The sequence below is a fragment of the Girardinichthys multiradiatus genome, chromosome 21 (genome assembly GCF_021462225.1).
Source record: "Girardinichthys multiradiatus isolate DD_20200921_A chromosome 21, DD_fGirMul_XY1, whole genome shotgun sequence".
Taxonomy (NCBI): domain Eukaryota; kingdom Metazoa; phylum Chordata; class Actinopteri; order Cyprinodontiformes; family Goodeidae; genus Girardinichthys; species Girardinichthys multiradiatus.
Window position 1 is genome coordinate 31,829,370 of NC_061813.1, and position 19,455 is coordinate 31,848,824.

The window sequence follows — 19,455 nt, forward strand, 5'->3', positions numbered from 1 at the left end:
AAAAGTGCCAGACTCATTTTCCTTTTCGGCATAGGGTGGCCTATCGCTTCCCCCTCTCACACCTGTTGTTACGCATTGCTGATCAGCTGGCTGAAAAAATGCCTCCTAATGTAACTGGGAAGATAAATTCGGCTGCTCAAAATTATTTCTGCCACTTTATGGTGTAGAAACTAGGGCAGCTTTTATTAAATGCGGTATATTCTTAATGATTTATTTAATTTGTTTATTGACTCTACATTCCTAAACGAGGGGGGTCAGTTAACTTCATTTTTTGTGAGCATAAATAATTAGCAAAAAGCTCCTCAAATGAGCATTGGTGAGTCTCTCAGTCATCACACAAGCGTCTGTGGAGAATAAATGCTTTGTCAGCTACAAATCCATAGAGTGAGCCCTTTTCTGGTTTTATGAGGTCCCCAATGATGGCAACAGGTTCAGAGTCATTGGTTATTACTGTCACTGTATATGCAGCCTGTAGTTTCTAGCCAGAGATTACCTTTATGTTCAGGTAGCCTGAAATAAATCCCTTAAGCCTTTTAAGGAACTGAATGTCAATTTTATTTTCAGCAAAAAAGATAAAAACATCATTTGCACAGTTCTGCCTCTTTGAAATAAATAATAATACACAGCAGTTGCACATGTGCACACCCAGTTGTAACATAACTTGTTTAAGCTGGGAAAGAAAAAAGCAAAAATAAAATCGCCACAATATGATTATCATACAGTATTTCCTTTCACCATCAATATTCAAACCATAAATTTTTTTAAATTTAATTTTCAAATGACAATATATGCTGGACTTTGCAAACTACAGAAGCAAAATTAATTTACTTACAAACCGGACCTCTGTTAGGTCTGCCACTTTAAAAACAATTATTTTTTTCCTAGAGTCTAGGTGGCGTGAATCTCTAGTACAACATGGACAAATCCATCTTAAAGGCTCTTTGATCAGACCCACCTGCCTCTTAGAAAAGTTTAACAACTAAACCCCGACTGTTCATAGCTGAGAAAAATGTGACTGTTGGTAATAGAAAGGCAGAAGTAGAAACAAACTGAGACATACACTATCTTTCGACATTTGCAAAATGTACTTTCAGGAGAAGAAAATGTTTGTGTTTCTCTGTGTCAACCTGCTGATATATAAAAAGGATGGATGTTATTCTTTTTATGATTCACACAACTTCCTTAGCACATCAACTACTGTACTTGGTTATACTGTATTATATGTACGAATCGGTGTGTCATAAAGATACTAGCCAGAGGAGTATTTCTTTTCCGAAATAACTGTAAAACAATAATAAAAATACAGCTTATTAATGAAGCCTGGAATGCTAAGTTTTTCAAAAGCAGACCTAAAAAAAAACCTTCTAAGTCCAGTGTGTTTGTATTTGAACTGATGACATCACATGAGGCAGTAAGAATCAACAACGTAGATTTCGAAGGATTTTCATCTATTGAGGAACACAATTCAGATGAAGAAGAATACAATACAATGACATCGGACAGAGCGAGAGTTCAAGTTGTGACACATTCAACTTTAGCTGTTTGAACCCGGTGCTGGACAAGGATGATCTCTGATGATGAAGCTGAAGCAAACATTGACACGGACATTGATTGGCTTTTGAACATAAACTGGTTTAAATGTATGTACAGTGTGTTGCAAAAGTACCCATAGAGCTTGAACCTTTTTATAGTTTGTCACTGTCAAACCCCAAACTTCAATTTATTGGGATTTGTATGTGATGGGAAAATAATAATACATCCCAAAGTAGGGGTGGTGGGCAAGTGGCTTGGGAGGGCTGGTGCCTACCTCCAGCAGTCATTGGGCGAGTACACCCTGAACAGTTGGTGGACAGGGCGACACAAAGACACACAGGACAAACAACCATGCATGAACACACTCATACCTAAAGACAATTTAGGGAGACCAATTAACCCAAAAGTCATGTTTTTGTACTGTGGGAGGAAGCCGGAGTACCTGGAGAGAACCCACAAATGCACAGGGTAGACATGCATAGAAAGACCCCAGGCTTGGATTTGAACCCAGGACATTCTTGTAGCAAGGCAACAGTGATACAAGTTGTGCCTTCGTGCAACACCTAATAATGATGTTTCATTAAATTTAAAAGCACCTTTCAGGTCACTCAAGAACACTGCACAATAAAAGACAGAATAAACACAACTGACACAAATTACAGCATTATTGTTTAAAAAGGGATACTTGGTATTCAAACTTTTACAATTAATAACCTGAAAAGCATGGTGTAGATTTGATTTTAGCCTTTCTGGGTCAGTACTTTGTAGAACCATCTTTAGCTGCAATTATTCCCCAGAATCCCTTTGGGGAATGTCTCTACCAGCTTTCCCCATTTTGAGACTCAGATTTTTGCCGATTTCACTTTGTTTCTCTGTTTAAGGTTTCTGACCTGCTGAAAGGTAAATCCTCACCCCCAGTCTTAAGTCTATTGCAGATTCAAACAGGTCATCTTCTAGGATTGTTCTGTATTCAGCTCAATGCAACTTCCCACGAGCTCTGAACGGCTTCCCTGTCCTCTACAGTCCCTATAAAATGAAAAGCAGTATTCAAAAACACTCTTTGTGACAACGTGCAAAATGTGAAAAGGTTCAAAGGGTATGAGTACTTTTTGCAGGGTTGTGCATGTTCCTGAACTGTTCCATCTGACTGGTTTCCATCTTTACCACTTGTAAATGCCTATTCATAATTGTTTGGCCTCAACATGGCATGTAGTAGCAGTGAATGCTTGTTCTGGACTACATACTAATCCAATATATTATACAGAATAGACAAATTTACTTCCCCTTTTGCTCTTTCTGGCTGCACAGCAATTTGAAAAATGGCGATGGCATACAATGGTGGAGCTAACTGGTAGGATTTGGCTCATCATAAGTGAATATGCCTGGCAATCATTGGTGGTAGTGGTGGGTGATGCAGCAGCTCTGCAGCTACCAACAGGAAACACTGTTTTTACTTTCTAATCTTCTTTCAGTTCCAATTTAAAGTAAAACACTGACTAGACTGTTTGGTTTTTTAAGAACTTTGCATACATGGTCACTGCAGTACCTAAAGGATGAAATTCTGGTGATCTCAGCAAATGATTTCCATGTTTTCTTTTTTCTTTTTGCTATTATTTGGAAATTCATGCAGTACTTTTATGTACTACTGAGAAATGTTGCTGCTACCATTTAGAATACAGGTAAACACAACTGAAGAATAAATTTGATTAAACAAACATGCAAATAAAAACATGACCAGAATAGACTGGTCTTTAAAATATGACCTTGTCCTCATTTGAGAACACCCAATACTGAAAGGTCACTTGTTGGGGATGATGTTACTGGGTGAAGAACTTGTGTTCAAAAGTGAAAACAGAGAAAGAACAACATAAATAAATTATATTTTATACCGTGTGGAATTTTGTTTATTTCTCCTTAAACAGTACCATACTGCATTTGTAAGGAAACTACACGAACAATACACCAACACCTTTAACCCTCACTGGAAAACAAGGATTGTCATTAAAGGAAATATCAATGCAGAGAGATGTGAAAATTATATTCTACAACAATCCTACACTCCACTCTTAGGTGCCAAACACTATTCTCCAAGATAGCTACACGCACCCTACCAAAGTGGGGTTTATCAGAAACAACTTACACAATTTGGGAGTGGAGAGGATAGAATGGTCTGCACCAAAGCACCGAATTGGCTAAATTGGGTTCAATGCTGGTTGAATAATAGGATGCCGTCCCACAACTGTGTGTGACCAAGCATGTTCTCAGCAAGATGAGGCGCTGCAACACGGTTGTAGTTTTGTAGTGATTTCTTATGCGCTACTGAGCCCCATTTGTTAAAGAAATAAACACTTAAATTGTTATGTCTTGTTTCTTCAAACTTTGATCATTTAACCCAATAAACCACACCAAACAGGCATTAATAGTAGAATAAGGTGTTTGGGATTGGCAGAGAGGATTTAGCATTACTCAATTCTGCTGCTCAACCTACAAATGCATTTTCCTTACAAATCTGGTGCCATTTAAGGGAATACATACAGGCTTTCCAATTATATAAAATGTAGTTCCAAAAAGCATTGTTACTACAAAGAAATAAACTACCAAACGAAACTGTCCTTGCTTTTTATGCTAACTATATGTTTTTGGAGGTGCTGTATGTTGGCTGTTCACTCAGGCTACTACAAAATAAATTAAGACTTCATCGACTAGAAGCCATTGTGCTTATTTGCCAATCTGTACTTTTGCAGTTTCAAAACTACACCAACCTTGGGGTAGTTTTGTCAAACTGCAAGAGGGCAACCCACTTTAGCAGACAGCAGGAGGACTAAACATGTTACAGCAAACCTATGACATATGTTGGATTCAGAATTGTTTAGCTTTTTTAACAACCTAGAGTTAAGAATCTATATTCTCTATTATCCAGAAAATACACATGGAGACGAGTGTTTACTGTAATACTAACTGTGCTAATTATGCTAATACCAACTACAAAAAGCTGAAAACAGTTTAAAATATGAACTCCAAATCATTTTATCATGGCTTATAAAAAGCAAAACAATGGTTTACAACGATTAGGTGATGTTTTCTCTGCTTCTAATACAAATACGTTTTTACAACTCACAGCAAGAAGGCTGTAAAATATAGTATAAGCTTCTGATTGAAGTTCCTAAAGAGAACTGACAAAAATTGGTAGGTCAAAGTTTGACAAAAACTGGAGATCATACACATATCTTTGATTGCTGCATCCCCAAAACTAACTGATCTTTGCCTTTTGTGACATCAGCAGAGGTCTGTGCACTTTTAGGGATGTGATTTTAGGAAGGGGATATACAGCAGTGATTTACAACAAAATGCAAAAATAAAGAGAAAAACTGATATTACTATGTTGCATTATACAGTAGGTTAAAAACAATACCTACGCTGAGTTTGATCGGATTTTAAGGAAAAGTCTGGCTAGTAACTTTAGGAGGTATGACTGAGTCCATGAGTAATGTGGCTCTGGGTGTAAAGGTTTATAAAATACAGCCAATTTTCAACTGTCATCTGCAAAAAAAAAAAAAAAAAAAAAACGGAAATAAGAAACATAAATTGTTCTCATATTTCATCTGAGCAGTTCAGAGACTACTGATTAGCTGCCAGGGGGACAGCCTTTCATGAGAAACTTTTTGTTTTTTAGCACAGGGATAGCAAAGGAATGCATCAAAGCAGGAGTGTTGTGCCTGTGCCCATCACTGAAATGAAAGGACAGGCTTCTCCCTGTAAATAAAAAAAGAAAAATGCTTCCACATGTAATGCATTCTGCAGTCAATGGTTGGACTCAGGCCCAAAATGTGAAACCTTTAATGTCTTTTGCACACAGGGCTTCCTCCTCAGTCAAGCCACTTTTGAAGTCAGTGTCAAAACTCACCATGGCATGCTTTTTAAAGCCCATACAGGGAGGTAAACAAACCAAAAAAACCTTTGAAGTCAAAGTGTTTTTCCTTCAATCACTTGTGTTGTCTTTGAATCTCTTCCTCAGCTGCACCAAGGCAGACAAAACCACTTGCTCTGACATTATATTACTCACGTTTCAAAGTTCCAGAACTGTTAAGAGAGATATTTGGGGGCTATGAGAACACGCTGCCGCTGTCACTGTTGCCGTACAGATCGGCCAGCTTTTTAAAGCGCGGCCCCCAGTTGCTGAGGTAGTCGTAGTTCTGGTCCGAGTCTGTACTTAACGACTCCAGCGAGCTCAGTGACTCAGCTACGGAACCGCTGCCCTCAAATGCGTATGTCTGCAGGGAGTCGTACGGGGGAGCCGTGGGGTCCACGTCAGCGTCCTTCAGCCGCTCCCAGATGAACTCTCGAAACACCACGTTGTCAGGCAGCGATTTGTAGGGGGGCCGGGAAGCCGAGGTATAGTGGTAGAAGGTGGGAGTGTCCGGCGTGACATCTCGCCGCACGGTGGGATCTCTGATGATGTTGAGGTTGCGCAGGGTGACCATGTCGAAGGCCTCTGTGTCCTCCTCTCCCCCTCCTTCATCGTCATAGCGGACAATGTTCTCCCTGATGTCCCTCTCCTCCTCCAGAATCAAGGGCTGCTTCCTTCTTCGGCGCATTGTAACAATCAGCAAAACCATCACTGTAAAGAGAGAACGAGAGATCTTTGAGTAAGTACAAGAGGATGATGTGGATTATCTGTGTGCTGGTGAAATTATTAAGATAAGGCTAAAAAGGATTTAAAATGAAATTCCTAAAGTTTTTACTTCTTGACACTGACTGACACTGACACTGACATATCAAAGGAAAACTTGGGACACTCCTTCTCCCTGGTTGTCTTCAGAGGGCAAAGTGGTAGAGCCCTTCCAGTCCTTCAAAATGTGATTAATTAGGAGCATATAAGCAAAAGCGAAAATATTTTCTCTGTTAAAAATATTCCATGTTCACAGCTACCACTGGAATGTTAAGTTCCATGTATTTTAATGTGCTACATCATTGTCCTTGTTTCCTTACAAGAACAAGTGTAAAATTGTTTCTGTAAAAGATAAAAATTTCTAAACAATCACTAAATTTGGTATAATTTAAGATTTTTCATTCATCCATTTTCTATACCTGCTTCTTCCGTACAGCTGGTGGTTATCTCCAGTGGTCTACGGGTGAAAAGCCGGGTACACCCTCGCCAGGTCACCAGTACATGCCAGGGTAACACAGAGACACACAACCATGCACACACCCATTCATACCAAACGGCAATTTAGGGAGACCAATTAACAGTACTGTTTTTGGACTGTGGGAGAAAGGAGTACCCAAAGAGAACCTATTAATGCACTGGGAGAACATGCAGAAAAACCCCAGGCCAGGATTCAAACCCAGGACCATCTCGCTGCAAGGCAACTGCACTACCAACTGCACCACCATTTAGCATTCACCATTCAAGACTTTCCTTAATTCAAAACTGCTATATTTGTTCCAACATGAAATTCAGTTGCTTCCACATTTATTAGTGGCCTTAGTAACGATGTGTAAAAAGCCCTAGAATAAATTCACCTTTTATTTAAGTAGAAAATGTTGATTGATTTCATCTATATCAAGCTTTCAAGTTAAATTCTGTATCACAACCATTAGACACTATTTGCATGCCAGCTTGTTTTTCTGGGAAGCATGTAAGGAACATTTGCTAATCTGTTACAGGCCTTCAACTTGAAATATGTGCTTTGGTTACATGGATCTAAGATTGAGCTTTTCAGCAACAATCAATAGAGGTGGTATGTGAAATGAAGAATAAATATGAGGAAAGCCATGTTAGACAACATGGCAACATGAATACTTTAAAATACCCATTTTAAGGTTAAAGAAAAGGTGGCTTCCCAGGAAATGCCACTGGGTCTTTCGAAAGGATAATGATCCAAAAAGGCAAGTAAGCCCCAAAATCAACCTTCTTCCATGGCCATGGGAAATAGAATAGGAGAAGACAAAGTGCTGTGCAACTGGCAAAAGGGGTTAGTAAAAAGTATTAATAATGTTTGTATATTCATAAACATGGAATTGAATTATTGTACAATATGTGTTTTTGAAAGTAAAAGACAAACCTGCAAGTATTAAACTGAAACTAAATTATCAAAATGATTGGACCAGATAACAAATGGTTAACAGTCGAAAAGATGCTAAGAATCATGAATAAACTGTTCAAATATTAAGCAGAGAACACATAGCTAAACCTTTTATGTAATTTACTTTTGTGTTTTCCGTCACCCACATACCGCTTTGAGGCTTTTTCACAGCTTCACCATACTGAATGTACGGGCGTCTGAGATCATATAGCCTCCTTCAACCTCTGCTCCCTCTTCCCATACATTATTGCTGAAAATAACTCCACGCCCAAGCAAACTGGCAAACGTCTAATGATCCTCTATCCATCAATGTCAAGCCAGAGCCTGTGAAATATCGTTCTATGGGTCCATATTTCTTTTCCTGCCCAGCATCCACCTACTGCTGGCGGCAGAGACAGAGGCCTAGGAACCAAATTCAAAGACCACTTCACACCCTCTAATAAAGGAGCAAACAGAGGGGATGGGAGTGAGGGTGTCACACCGAAGGACTGAGATGAATGGGCAGCCGGGTTAGCCTTTTGGCAATCCATCCAGGGTACCTATGCAGTCTGGAATTTTTAAATTTGATTTAAGTTTTTCCAGAGAAGAATGACGTTGGGAAAAAAAAATTGGCATGTCCAAAATTTATTCTCCAAATTTTTTATCCTTCCTTTATTCTGTCCCTTCTTCTCTCCTTCTTACCTCCCTTATGTTCATTCCTTTTCCTTTCATTTCTTTCCTCCTGCATACTCCCTTCCATTATTTCTTCCCCTCACCATCCCTTATGACCTTTCTTCTTTGTATCCTTCACTCTGTTTTTCCTTTCTTCCTTGCATTGTACCTTTATTTTCCGTGTTATTCCGGCTTCCTTGTACTCCCCGTGTGTCCTGTCTTCCACCTCTTCTTGCTTTATCCCGTGTTTCACGCCTGCATCCCTTCCTTCCTGTCTGCCTGCCTTCCTGCTTCGGGCCTTACCTTGCTTCATCTATTCTACCGATTTCATTTTCAAAGTCTGTCAGCTATATAAATATATCTAATAAAAGGTGAACTCATGGTAAACTTCAGTATTTTATATTTTGAAATTAACATAAAGAAGTGAGAAGTCGAGAATGTTGAGTACAGAAAAGTCTGGAATTTTTACATAAGAAATAAGTAGGAACCCTACAACACTGGTATGAATATTACAACTCACTGGGTTTTGTAAAAGACTTTGAGTGGTCCCTTTTGTCCAATAGCACTCCTTAGATCCTGGACACATTTTAGTGCTTCCAAGCATTTCCAAGGGAGACTGTTTCCTCTGTTTTTCGGGATTGAAGTCATTCTAAATTCTATTCATTCAGCAAGGCTCCGTTAAAATGAATTACAAAGTGGCACATCCAAATAGAGTATTCCAAGTGCTTTCCAGCAAAGCTCTTTAGGCTTTAATGCCTAGAAGGCAGCCACAATGTTTCACAGACTGGAAACAGGCCAACATCCAGTTACAGCCTTCTAGGTGGAGCAGGTTGATGGCGGAGAATACAGATAGTTTGTGTCGAGGCTCTTGTGAGACATAGTTTGCTGTCTGGACAGTTTAGCAAAAGCAGCCACGGTACGACAGGTACCCCCTCTTCACTTTGGAGAATGTGTACCGAAGATGTAAACTAAGTGAACAACAGAAGAAAGAAAGGAGATCAATTCTGCACTACAAAGGCTTTTGCTGTAATTGAATTGTTTAAATGATCTACCCCACGTAATCAATAGTGAACAAGGTGAATTTTCTCCGCTGCCCTTTTCTTACCAGCAGCCACCACTTTCTCATTAGAGTATTTCTGTGTGTGTGACTCAAGTGAACATGCGACAGATTATTTACTCACTCCATCACCCACACAGTCTGTTTCTGTGCCACAGTGCAGTTTAATAAAGATATATTAATCAACAACTTTGTGAGACTTTCTGTACTCCAGGTTAACACATCCTGAAAGCCAGGGCTTGGTTGTAAACTCGTAACATTAACTCAGTTACATTTACTTGAATAACTGTCTGAAAAAATTTACTTTTAGGAGTAGTTTTACTGCACTGTACCTTTTATTTTTTTGTAATATTTTAATGAAGTATCACTACTCTCACTTGAGTAAAATTTCCACAAGTTACTTTACTAAATAAATAAGATAACAAGCTTGTTTCAGCGACATATGCCACAGACATAGAAAAAACATTAAACATGGAAGCTTGTAAACATACAAGAAGTCTCACTTTAACAAAAACGATGAGTGTATCTTTCTACTTAGCCTGCTATGCCATTTGGAGGTCAACATACAGTAAAGAGTAAATATTGTCACTGGAAATACTTCGCATTGTTTTAACATATAAACATAACTTACCGTAAGTAGTGATTTTTTCAACATCTTTATGTTGGATGTTGAAAAAAATTGATTTAAGTGTTTTTTGTGCCTGGATGTGTTATGTAATTAGGTTATTTGTATATATTTTTAAGTATAACCAGCGTTTGCTATAACTTTATAGTTTTGTCTTTCTAATTGCATCGTTTTAAAATATTTTACATAACCATAACCTTATAATTATGTATATTTTGGTAGAGATAGAATGAAATGGAAACATCCATTTCTACAGTTCAAACCTCATATTATTAGCTTTTATAAAAAGCATTCATAACATGTAAAAAGTCAGCCCAAATAAACATTATGCTTTAGTGAAGGTGAAGCATTTGTTTAGTTATTATGAAATGTTTCTGTTATTTAGCATTTTGGCTCAGTTTCATTATGTACAGTGTTTAAGCGTTATTTTACTAGTTGTCTTGTATTCAGTCTTACGGAGTTTCTTTATCCTTTGAAATAACTTCAGGTACCCCTTTATTAAACAGCACTTCACCGTGTTTCCCAATATCCAAGTACTAATACACATGATCCTTAACTTTCTTTATTTTCTTCACACATTTATGTTTGTGACAGTGGGCCAAAAACAAGTTTTTCCCAATTGTTACGACTTGGCTCAAAGGCCGCAAAAAAAGGCAGACACACCATGTATAGGAGTGCTAAAATATAGATTTATTCAACACAAACTATTATACAACATATGATAACCGGTATGCTACTCAAAGCATTAGACATTCCTATTATAATTCGTGTAGTGACTTCCTACGATGCAGAAGGACAAACTATTCAAACAAAAACTACATGTATTCAAGTTGCTGAAAATTGATTGACCAAGGTGTGCCATAAAACAGAAACAATGCTGGCAACATGTGACCAACAAGAAAAAAGTTTAACCAAATGAATTATTTGCCACACATACCAAAAGTAGCAACTAATAATGCGAACCAAACATGAACTGTTGTCACCACAACACAAATGGTCACACAACAAAGTGGTGCAATACCACAGCAGGTTACCACATTAACAAGTCAGCTAAACATACAAGTGACCAACAAAATATGGAGATCCACACCCACAAAGTAATCCCTATCATCATGTACATCAATCAACCATCACCACACCTAAAGTCACTGCTTCTACACAGCCAGCAACACCAGAAGTGATCCAACCAAAAGAGGGCTGACCTCTCCACAGCACCAGATCACAACACAGGAACAAGAAAGACGCTCCTTATATCCACGTCTTAATGACAGCCAAGCAACGTTTAGATTAAACACAAAAACATATATTATAACCACCACAGCATGATTAGACCTCGTGTATGTAATGATCAGTTTAAAAAAAAAAATATTTACTTAAGACTTTATCTTTGTGGTGAGTTTTTCAACTTGCAACAGCTATTTATAACTTTCTTTATTTTCTGCCAAGTTCTCTGCTAAGGTCCCATCAATCCTTATTCACATCAGTAAGACTTTGTTTCCTTCACTGCCTTGCCTGAACTTTGTTTGGCTTACTTTAATTGGTACCTTTGGTATGTTTGGTTTAACTCCTCTATTTCCTGCTTTGCCAATTGATTTTGTCTCATAAACAGCTATTGGCTCCATGATATACTTGCTTCTGACATGCTTTATAGTGTTTTTGGGTCTTCATTATGAAATAGATTTTGTATTTATTTATGTTTTTTTGCCTTGGGTCAGACCTATGCAAAATTGATTACATTTAAATATACAAATAAAAGTGACTGACTCACCCCTTCTAGCATACTGATGAGCTACAAGAGAAATATCAATGGTGCTTAAACATTTGGACTACAGAAACTAGAGGGAAAGTCTGACTTATCAAATGTGAATGTTTCTATCCCCCAACTGCCATACACCCACACATTGAGCTTTGTTTACTGTGAATTCAACCCGAGTAAAACAATTCTTTCCAAAAGAACAAATACATTTGCAACATGAGCAACACACTGAAAAAAGATAATAAAAAAACTGTCTGGTCACATAAAGAGGTGTTCTGGCAGATATCATTCTCCTTCAAGGATGTGACTGTCTGTTGCAGCGAATGTACAAAGTGATGAATCATAGTCGACAGCCACAATCAGAACACAGTTATACGGGACTTATTTTCATCTTCAGCAATGCTTCTAGAAGAATTCTGTGTGAATGCAAGATAACATTCAAGTGATACTTTTGCAGTTCTTCAGTCACAAAAGAACTCCAACGTACTTTGTGGTATTTCAACTATTCAACTTGTTCAGCTAATTCAGCAGATTAGTGTTTTGGCTTCTGTTATAACTTTTATACTTGTTAAAATATTTTACATTAAAAAAAAAAATTTTTTTCAAAAGGTCTGAGACATTGGGCTATCACTAAATGATTTGTTTTTTGAATACTATTTGTTTCATGAAGCCTTTGGACAAAGACTGTTTTTTCCCTGCCTAAAGCTGATGACCTAAACCACTCTAAAAGCTGAGCTCCCATTTGTTGGATAAATATTCATCCTGCTGCCACATGTTGACATTACATCAACAAAGTATAGCTCAAAATATGAGAAAGTTCCTTCTGTTTCACATTGTGTGATTTTCCAACAGTGTCTTAAGAAATTTGAACTACATGCCTCAGAATCAAGAAAATCCAAGCATATTTAACAAAATGAATATAACATGAATTGTTTTATTTAGGTTGCTGCTGTCTTTTGAACATCTGACATAGCTGTTTAACTAAGATAACTTAAGGTTCAGTTCTAGGTTTACACTCTTACAAAGATGGTTCATACCTTCTCAAGCTCTACAGCACCATCTTCAAATAAACAGGCCCACATCATCACAGATCCTCCACTATACTTAATGAGCATAAGGCATTTTTCCACATATCCATGCTTTGCTTAACACCAACACCCCTAAAGGGTTTGTTTCGTTATGTTCAATGTTATTCTCAACTGACCAAAGGAAAAGGTTTCTGGAAAAGTCCCAGCAGTGTTTGGAAACTCCACACATTTATGTTTGTGACAGTGGGACAAAAACAAGTTTTTCCCAATTGTTACGACCTGGCTCAAAGGCCGCAAAAAAAGGCAGACACACCATGTATAGGAGTGCTAAAATATAGATTTATTCAACACAAACTAAGGTTTAATCAAAAGTTTATATTATGAAGTGTGAAAGCCTGTTAAATCAGTGGTTTATGGTGTGCATAAGTGGAGGATGTATGTGAAAGTGTTGTAATGTGCAATCAAAATAATCCAGAAAGCAAAAGATGGCAGCATACCTGTGAAGGACAGCAGAGTCAAGTTAGCTGTCAGTGAGGGTTTAAATAAACTTAGAACCTTACCAGGTCCTCAGGTGTCCCATATCAGTAATCAGTGTTGCACATGAAAAGTAAATGCCCAACATAAACATAAGGGGTCGTACCACCCCTATCCTTAAAATGGTGTCCCAAAGGAATCACCAAAACAAGGTCCTTCTACTGCCTCCCCAACATATGATAACCGGTATGCTACTCAAAGCATTAGACATTCCTATTAAAATTCATGTAGTGACTTCCTACGATGCAGAAGGACAAACTATTCAAACAAAAACTACATGTATTCAAGTTGCTGAAAATTGATTGACCAAGGTGTGCCATAAAACAGAAACAATGCTGGCAACATGTGACCAACAAAAAAAACGTATAACCAAATGGATTATTTGCCACACATACCAAAAGTAGCAACTAATAATGCGAACCAAACATGAACTGTTGTCACCACAACACAAATGGTCACACAACAAAGTGGTGCAATACCACAGCAGGTTACCACATTAACAAGTCAGCTAAACATACAAGTGACCAACAAAATATGGAGATCCACACCCACAAAGTAATCCCTATCATCATGTACATCAATCAACCATCACCACACCTAAAGTCACTGCTTCTACACAGCCAGCAACACCAGAAGTGATCCAACCAAAAGAGGGCTGACCTCTCCACAGCACCAGATCACAACACAGGAACAAGAAAGACGCTCCTTATATCCACGTCTTAATGACAGCCAAGCAACGTTTAGATTAAACACAAAAACATATATTATAACCACCACAGCATGATTAGATCTCGTGTATGTAATGATCAGTTTTTAAAAAAAACTATTTACTTAAGACTGTATCTTTGTGGTGAGTTTTTCAACTTGCAACAGCTATTTTGTTTTTAATTATCCAATTTTTCATATTAGTTCAGGAATTAAATTTGTCTTGGTAGCAATATGTTGCATTAAGCCCATGACTGTAATTGGTTGTACAATTAAATTCCTTTTGGCTTTCTAGAAACAATCACAAAATCTGGAGTAGAAAGGCCTGGGTTCTATCTAGCAAAATTACATACCAGCATTCTGGTACCAAAGAAGGTTCTAAATCTCAGAGTTAGTCTCGATAATTAGAACCTCTATACAGACTCAGAAAAGTTTGTTGGCAACCTGGAAGAAGTGAATTACCATCTTGAATTTGACGACACCTTAAACATTCCCATGTAAGGAAGTATTTTTTAGGATGAAATCCCTACTGGCACAATTGTTTGTTCCTCAAGGAATCCCTTTAAAAAAGGAAAGTTAAGTATTTCTTAATTCATAATCCACTTGTATCACAGTTTATATGAACTACTAAGAAATATTCCATGACTTTATTTCCCTGGGTTAGAAATACATAGTAACACAGAGGCCCATCGCTATTAGCCAGTGGGTGCTAGACTACATGAACATCCGTATTTATATGGCAGTGAGCCGTATAGTGAGAGAGGTTTAAAGATATTGTGGTCACTAAGTCTTTGTAACAACCATATGACATCTATGTGCCAGCCTAATTTTATTGAGTAATTCTGCAGAAAACAAAATTGCTTTCTGACCTACCATTACGAATGTAAACATGTGGGGTTTATTCAACTCTATATGGCTTTTATCTAGAGCTGTGTGCTTTGGTCTGATGGGTCTGAGAATGAACCTGTCCCGATCTGAGGTTGTTTCGGACCAAAACCCAGACAAGAACTGGGCAGCAGCATGTTCAGAGAAGGCTAGTTTTAATAAGGCTTGAAATCAGCACTTACAATTCCGCTGGGAGGAAATACTCCGTAGCACAAAAACAGGAGAACATGAGTTGCTCGAGGAGAGACGTGACATAACACAAGGAACCAGCAGGGAACAAAGAAAACAGACCAACTAATACACAGAGGGAACTGAGTGTGGAACAATAGGTAGGTAATCAATGGAACAGGAGACAGGTGTGACATGGCTAGCAGGGAGGCTGAAGGACAGGTGAAACTAATTACAAAACTAAACCATGGGAGAAGGGACTGGATAACAAACTCAGAGAAACAGATCTAAGAAAACCATAACAACCTGGAAAATAAGAACTAGCAAAGTAACCTGAAGACATAGTGGCAGACCTACAGTACAGACCAAAAGTTTGGACACACCTTCTCATTCAAAGAGTTGTCTTTATTTTCATGTCTATGAATATTGTAGCTTCACACTGAAGGCATCAAAACTATGAATTAACACATGTGGAATTATATACTGAACAAAAAGTGTGAAACAACTGAAAATATGTCTTATATTCTAGGTTCTTCAAAGTAGCCACCTTTTGCTTTGATTACTGCTACGCACACTCTAGGCATTCTGTTGCTGAGCTTCAAGAGGTAGTCACCTGAAATGGTTTTCACTTCACAGGTGTGCCCTGTCAGGTTTAATAAGTGGGATTTCAAGCCTTATAAATGGGGTCGGGACCATCAGTTGTGTTGTGCAGGAGATGGATACAGTACACAGCTGATAGTCCTACTGAATAGACTGTTAGAATTTGTATTATGGCAAGAAAAAAGGAGCTAAGTAAAGAAAAAGTGGCCATCATTACTTTACAAAATGAAGGTCAGTCAGTCCGAACAATTGGGAAAACTTTGAAAGTGTCCCCAAGTGCAGTTGCAAAAACCATCAAGCACTACAAAGAAACTGGTTCACATGAGGACCGCCCCAGGAAAGGAAGACCAAGAGTCACCTCTGCTGCGGACGATAAGTTCATCCGAGTCACCAGCCTCGGAAATCGCAGGTTAACAGCAGCTCAGATTAGAGAACAGGTCAATGCCACACAGAGTTCTAGCAGCAGACACATCTCTAGAACAACTGTTAAGAGGAGACTGTGTGAAACAGGCCTTCACGGTAAAATAGCTGCTAGGAAACCACTGCTGAGGACAGGGAACAAGCAGAAGAGACTTGTTTGGGCTAAAGAACACAAGGAATGGACATTAGATCTGTGCTTTGGTCTGATGAGTCCAAGTTTGAGATCTCTGGTTCCAACCACCGTGTCTTTGTGCGGCGCAGAAGAGGTGAACGGATGGACTCTACAAGCCTGGTTCCCACAGTGAAACATGGAGGAGGAGGTTTGATGGTGTGGGGGTGCTTTGCTGGTGACACTGTTGGGGATTTATTCAAAATTGAAGGCATACTGAACCAGCATGGCTACCACAGCATCTTGCAGTGGCATGCTATTCCATCCGGTTTGCGTTTAGTTGGACCATCATTCATTTTTCAACAGGACAATGACCCCAAACACACCTCCAGGCTGTGTAAGGGCTATTTGACCAAGAAGGAGAGTGATGTGCCAGATGACCTGGCCTCCCCAGTCACCGGACCTGAACCCAATCGAGATGGTTTGGGGTGAGCTGGACCGCAGAGTGAAGGCAAAAGGGCCAACAAGTGCTAAGCATCTATGGGAACTCCTTCAAGACTGTTGGAAAATCATTTCAGGTGACTACCTCTTGAAGCTCATCAACAGAATGCCAAGATTGTGTGGAGCAGTAATTGAAGCAAAAGGTGGCTACTTTGAAGAACCTAGAATATAAGACTTATTTTCAGTTGTTTCACACTTTTTTCTTCAGTATATAATTCCACATGTGTTAATTCATAGTTTTGATGCCTTCAGTGTGAAGCTACAATATTCATAGTCATGAAAATAAAGAAAACTCTTTGAATGAGAAGGTGTGTCCAAACCTTTGGTCTGTACTGTAACTGAAAAGTAAACAAACCCCAACAAATACTGACTGAACTAACTGGGAGGGAAGCAGAGAAAGCGATGACCTAGAATCAATGCAAACCAAAACATAAACAATAAGTGGAACTAAGTATAACGGCAAACAATAACTAAAAGCTAACATATCAGAAGGAACTGAAACAATAGAGACTAACACGGGGAACTGAACTAAGGATAAGGCTGGGAAGAACTACAAATATATAGGGAAATGAACACTGAGTAAATAATAACTGAAGGGGAACTAATGACAAGAGGAAGAAAAGGGAAAATAAACTAATAAACTAGAAGAGTGCAGCAAGAACAAATAACCTAGCAATAAACAAGCACAGAAACACTAAGCACGAAAGTAAACTAGAAAACCCAAAGAAGCAAAGAGAACTGAAATAATAATAACAATCAGAGGAGAAAACCATTCTAAGTAATAAATAAATGAGAAAGCCACTACCAAGGGAACTATGGGTGAGGGGAGAAAGAACAACTAAAACTAGGAGGCAGGAGCGAGAACAAAATTATCAGGGAACAGAAGGAATAAATAAACATAACTACTAAACCCAAAGGAATAGAAACATCTAGCTGAAAAGTAAACAAACACAAAATCACAACAAAGTCCAAAATGGCAAATCTTGACAGAACTTTTCAGAGATAAAATCTGTGATGCTGTGGGCTTGTTTCTGCTCCAAAGGGCGTGGCAACCTTAGAGTGAATGGAATCATGAACTGAAACACTCAGCGGGATAATGATCCAAAACATATGACCAAAACAGCACAAATGGTTAATTGGACACAAAATCTACATTCCTTCATGGTTGTCTCAGACCCCAGACTGAAATCCTTAGAAAAAACAATGGGTGAGACGAGAGTTAAAGAGAAAACCCCACAATTTGGACAGTCCAGAGAGACTGTCTATAGAGAAAAACAAATTTAACTCTCTCTCTGGATGCTTTAACTTTGTGGAGTGTTGTAGCAGTAGACGAAGCCCTGTCCTATTGCCATAAAGGTGTTAGGAGCAGGGGTACCAATAAAGTTGTTGCTGCCGATTGTGTTAAAACAAATGATTACCTAAGTGAGTTTTTGTTTTGCCCACAGTATTACCAGTGGTCCCAACAAATTGGTATACATCTGTGGGTTTATCATACTGTATAGCACAGGCTTCAGACTCTGCATTTATTTACACCTCCATAAACTTTTGTGTTTATATTTTCCTCTATGGATTGTTTTAGGAAGCTCTGAGCCATTTCCTCCCACTTCTCCCATGTGAGGCCTTTCCAGCTTTTTCCATGTGTAACAACAGTTAAATCTGCTGGCAATGGGCTTGTTCAAGCAAAGAAAAGTCTGACTTCCAACAAAACAGCTTGAATATAAAATATCTTTGACTACTTTAGAGATGTCTAAACAGAGAAAAACACACAAAACTTCCACAGGGGACAGCCAGAGCAGATATAGAGATTAATTAAATGAGTCTGATAAGCAAGTCCAGATAGAAAAAACAGCCTGCAGATTTGGAGAGATACGTAATATCCTAATTGGTTCTCAGGAGGACTGAGCCATACCTGACCTGCACTAGGGGGAAAACGGCACTGGATCTTAACGAGATAATGATCTTCTCAGTAGTTTGGATGTACCTTCCAAAGTGGCTGGATCATAAAAAAATGGTTTTCAAATGACATTTTTCAAAAGTGCAGTTGTGTTCAGGCATTTTCAGAGGTATTAATGCAAAACGCAGAAGCTTGGTAATTAAATCTAAAAATACCAAGCCATGATTGAGGGCCACTCAGCTCATGAAAATGTAGAGGTAATGTAAATGTAAACACAGCACTGAGTGGTTTTTAGTTTGGCAGGTGAAAACAGCCCATTTTCTAACATCAGTTCTGTCTGAAGAACTCAAAGCAACTGATGCAATCCTGAGAAAATCAACTCTTTACATGCAACATATATACTAGTTATTATCAGTCATGATGATAGATAACTAGAATCGCTGTTCCTGGTGGTCACCTGATGAGAAAGTGAGAGACTGAAGGAGGAAAAGAAGTAAAAAAAAACAACGTAAAAGTGACGGCACCTGAGAGTGACAGCGGTGAGATGAAGTCAAGCTCAATTGTCATCCACAACAACACAATCACACGCAATCACGGCCTCAATTGCAACCTACAGATTGAAAAGGCTCCTGATGGAAGACTATCAACGGAGATAAGAATAAAGGATCCGACAGAGCGGTCACACATGGGCTGGTTAATACAAGGCAAGGACAAAGTCCCACTACAGAGAGAGAGAGCTTGGGCTAATATGCACAAGGAGGAAGAGCAGAAAAGGAGGAAAGATGCTGATCTAATTGAGCAAAATAGACAGATGGGGACAGAGAATCATGAACAATTAAGTTCACACACAAAAACAAGGCAACTTGGAGATGTATTAGTCTGGAGGCCTTAGGCATTAGCACT

General features: G+C 38.6%; 1 protein-coding gene across 1 annotated transcript in view; it reads right to left on the minus strand.

The window, feature by feature from the left end:
- Window positions 1–531: 531 nt before the first annotated feature.
- LOC124858401 (cadherin-7-like) overlaps window positions 532–19,455 on the minus strand; it is a 205,626-nt gene continuing 186,702 nt past the window's right edge. Inside the window, exon 12 of the mRNA XM_047350423.1 lies at window positions 532–6,151. Coding sequence (XP_047206379.1) covers window positions 5,637–6,151 — 515 coding nt within the window. The 3' untranslated portion in view covers window positions 532–5,636. The remainder of the gene's footprint in view (window positions 6,152–19,455) is intronic.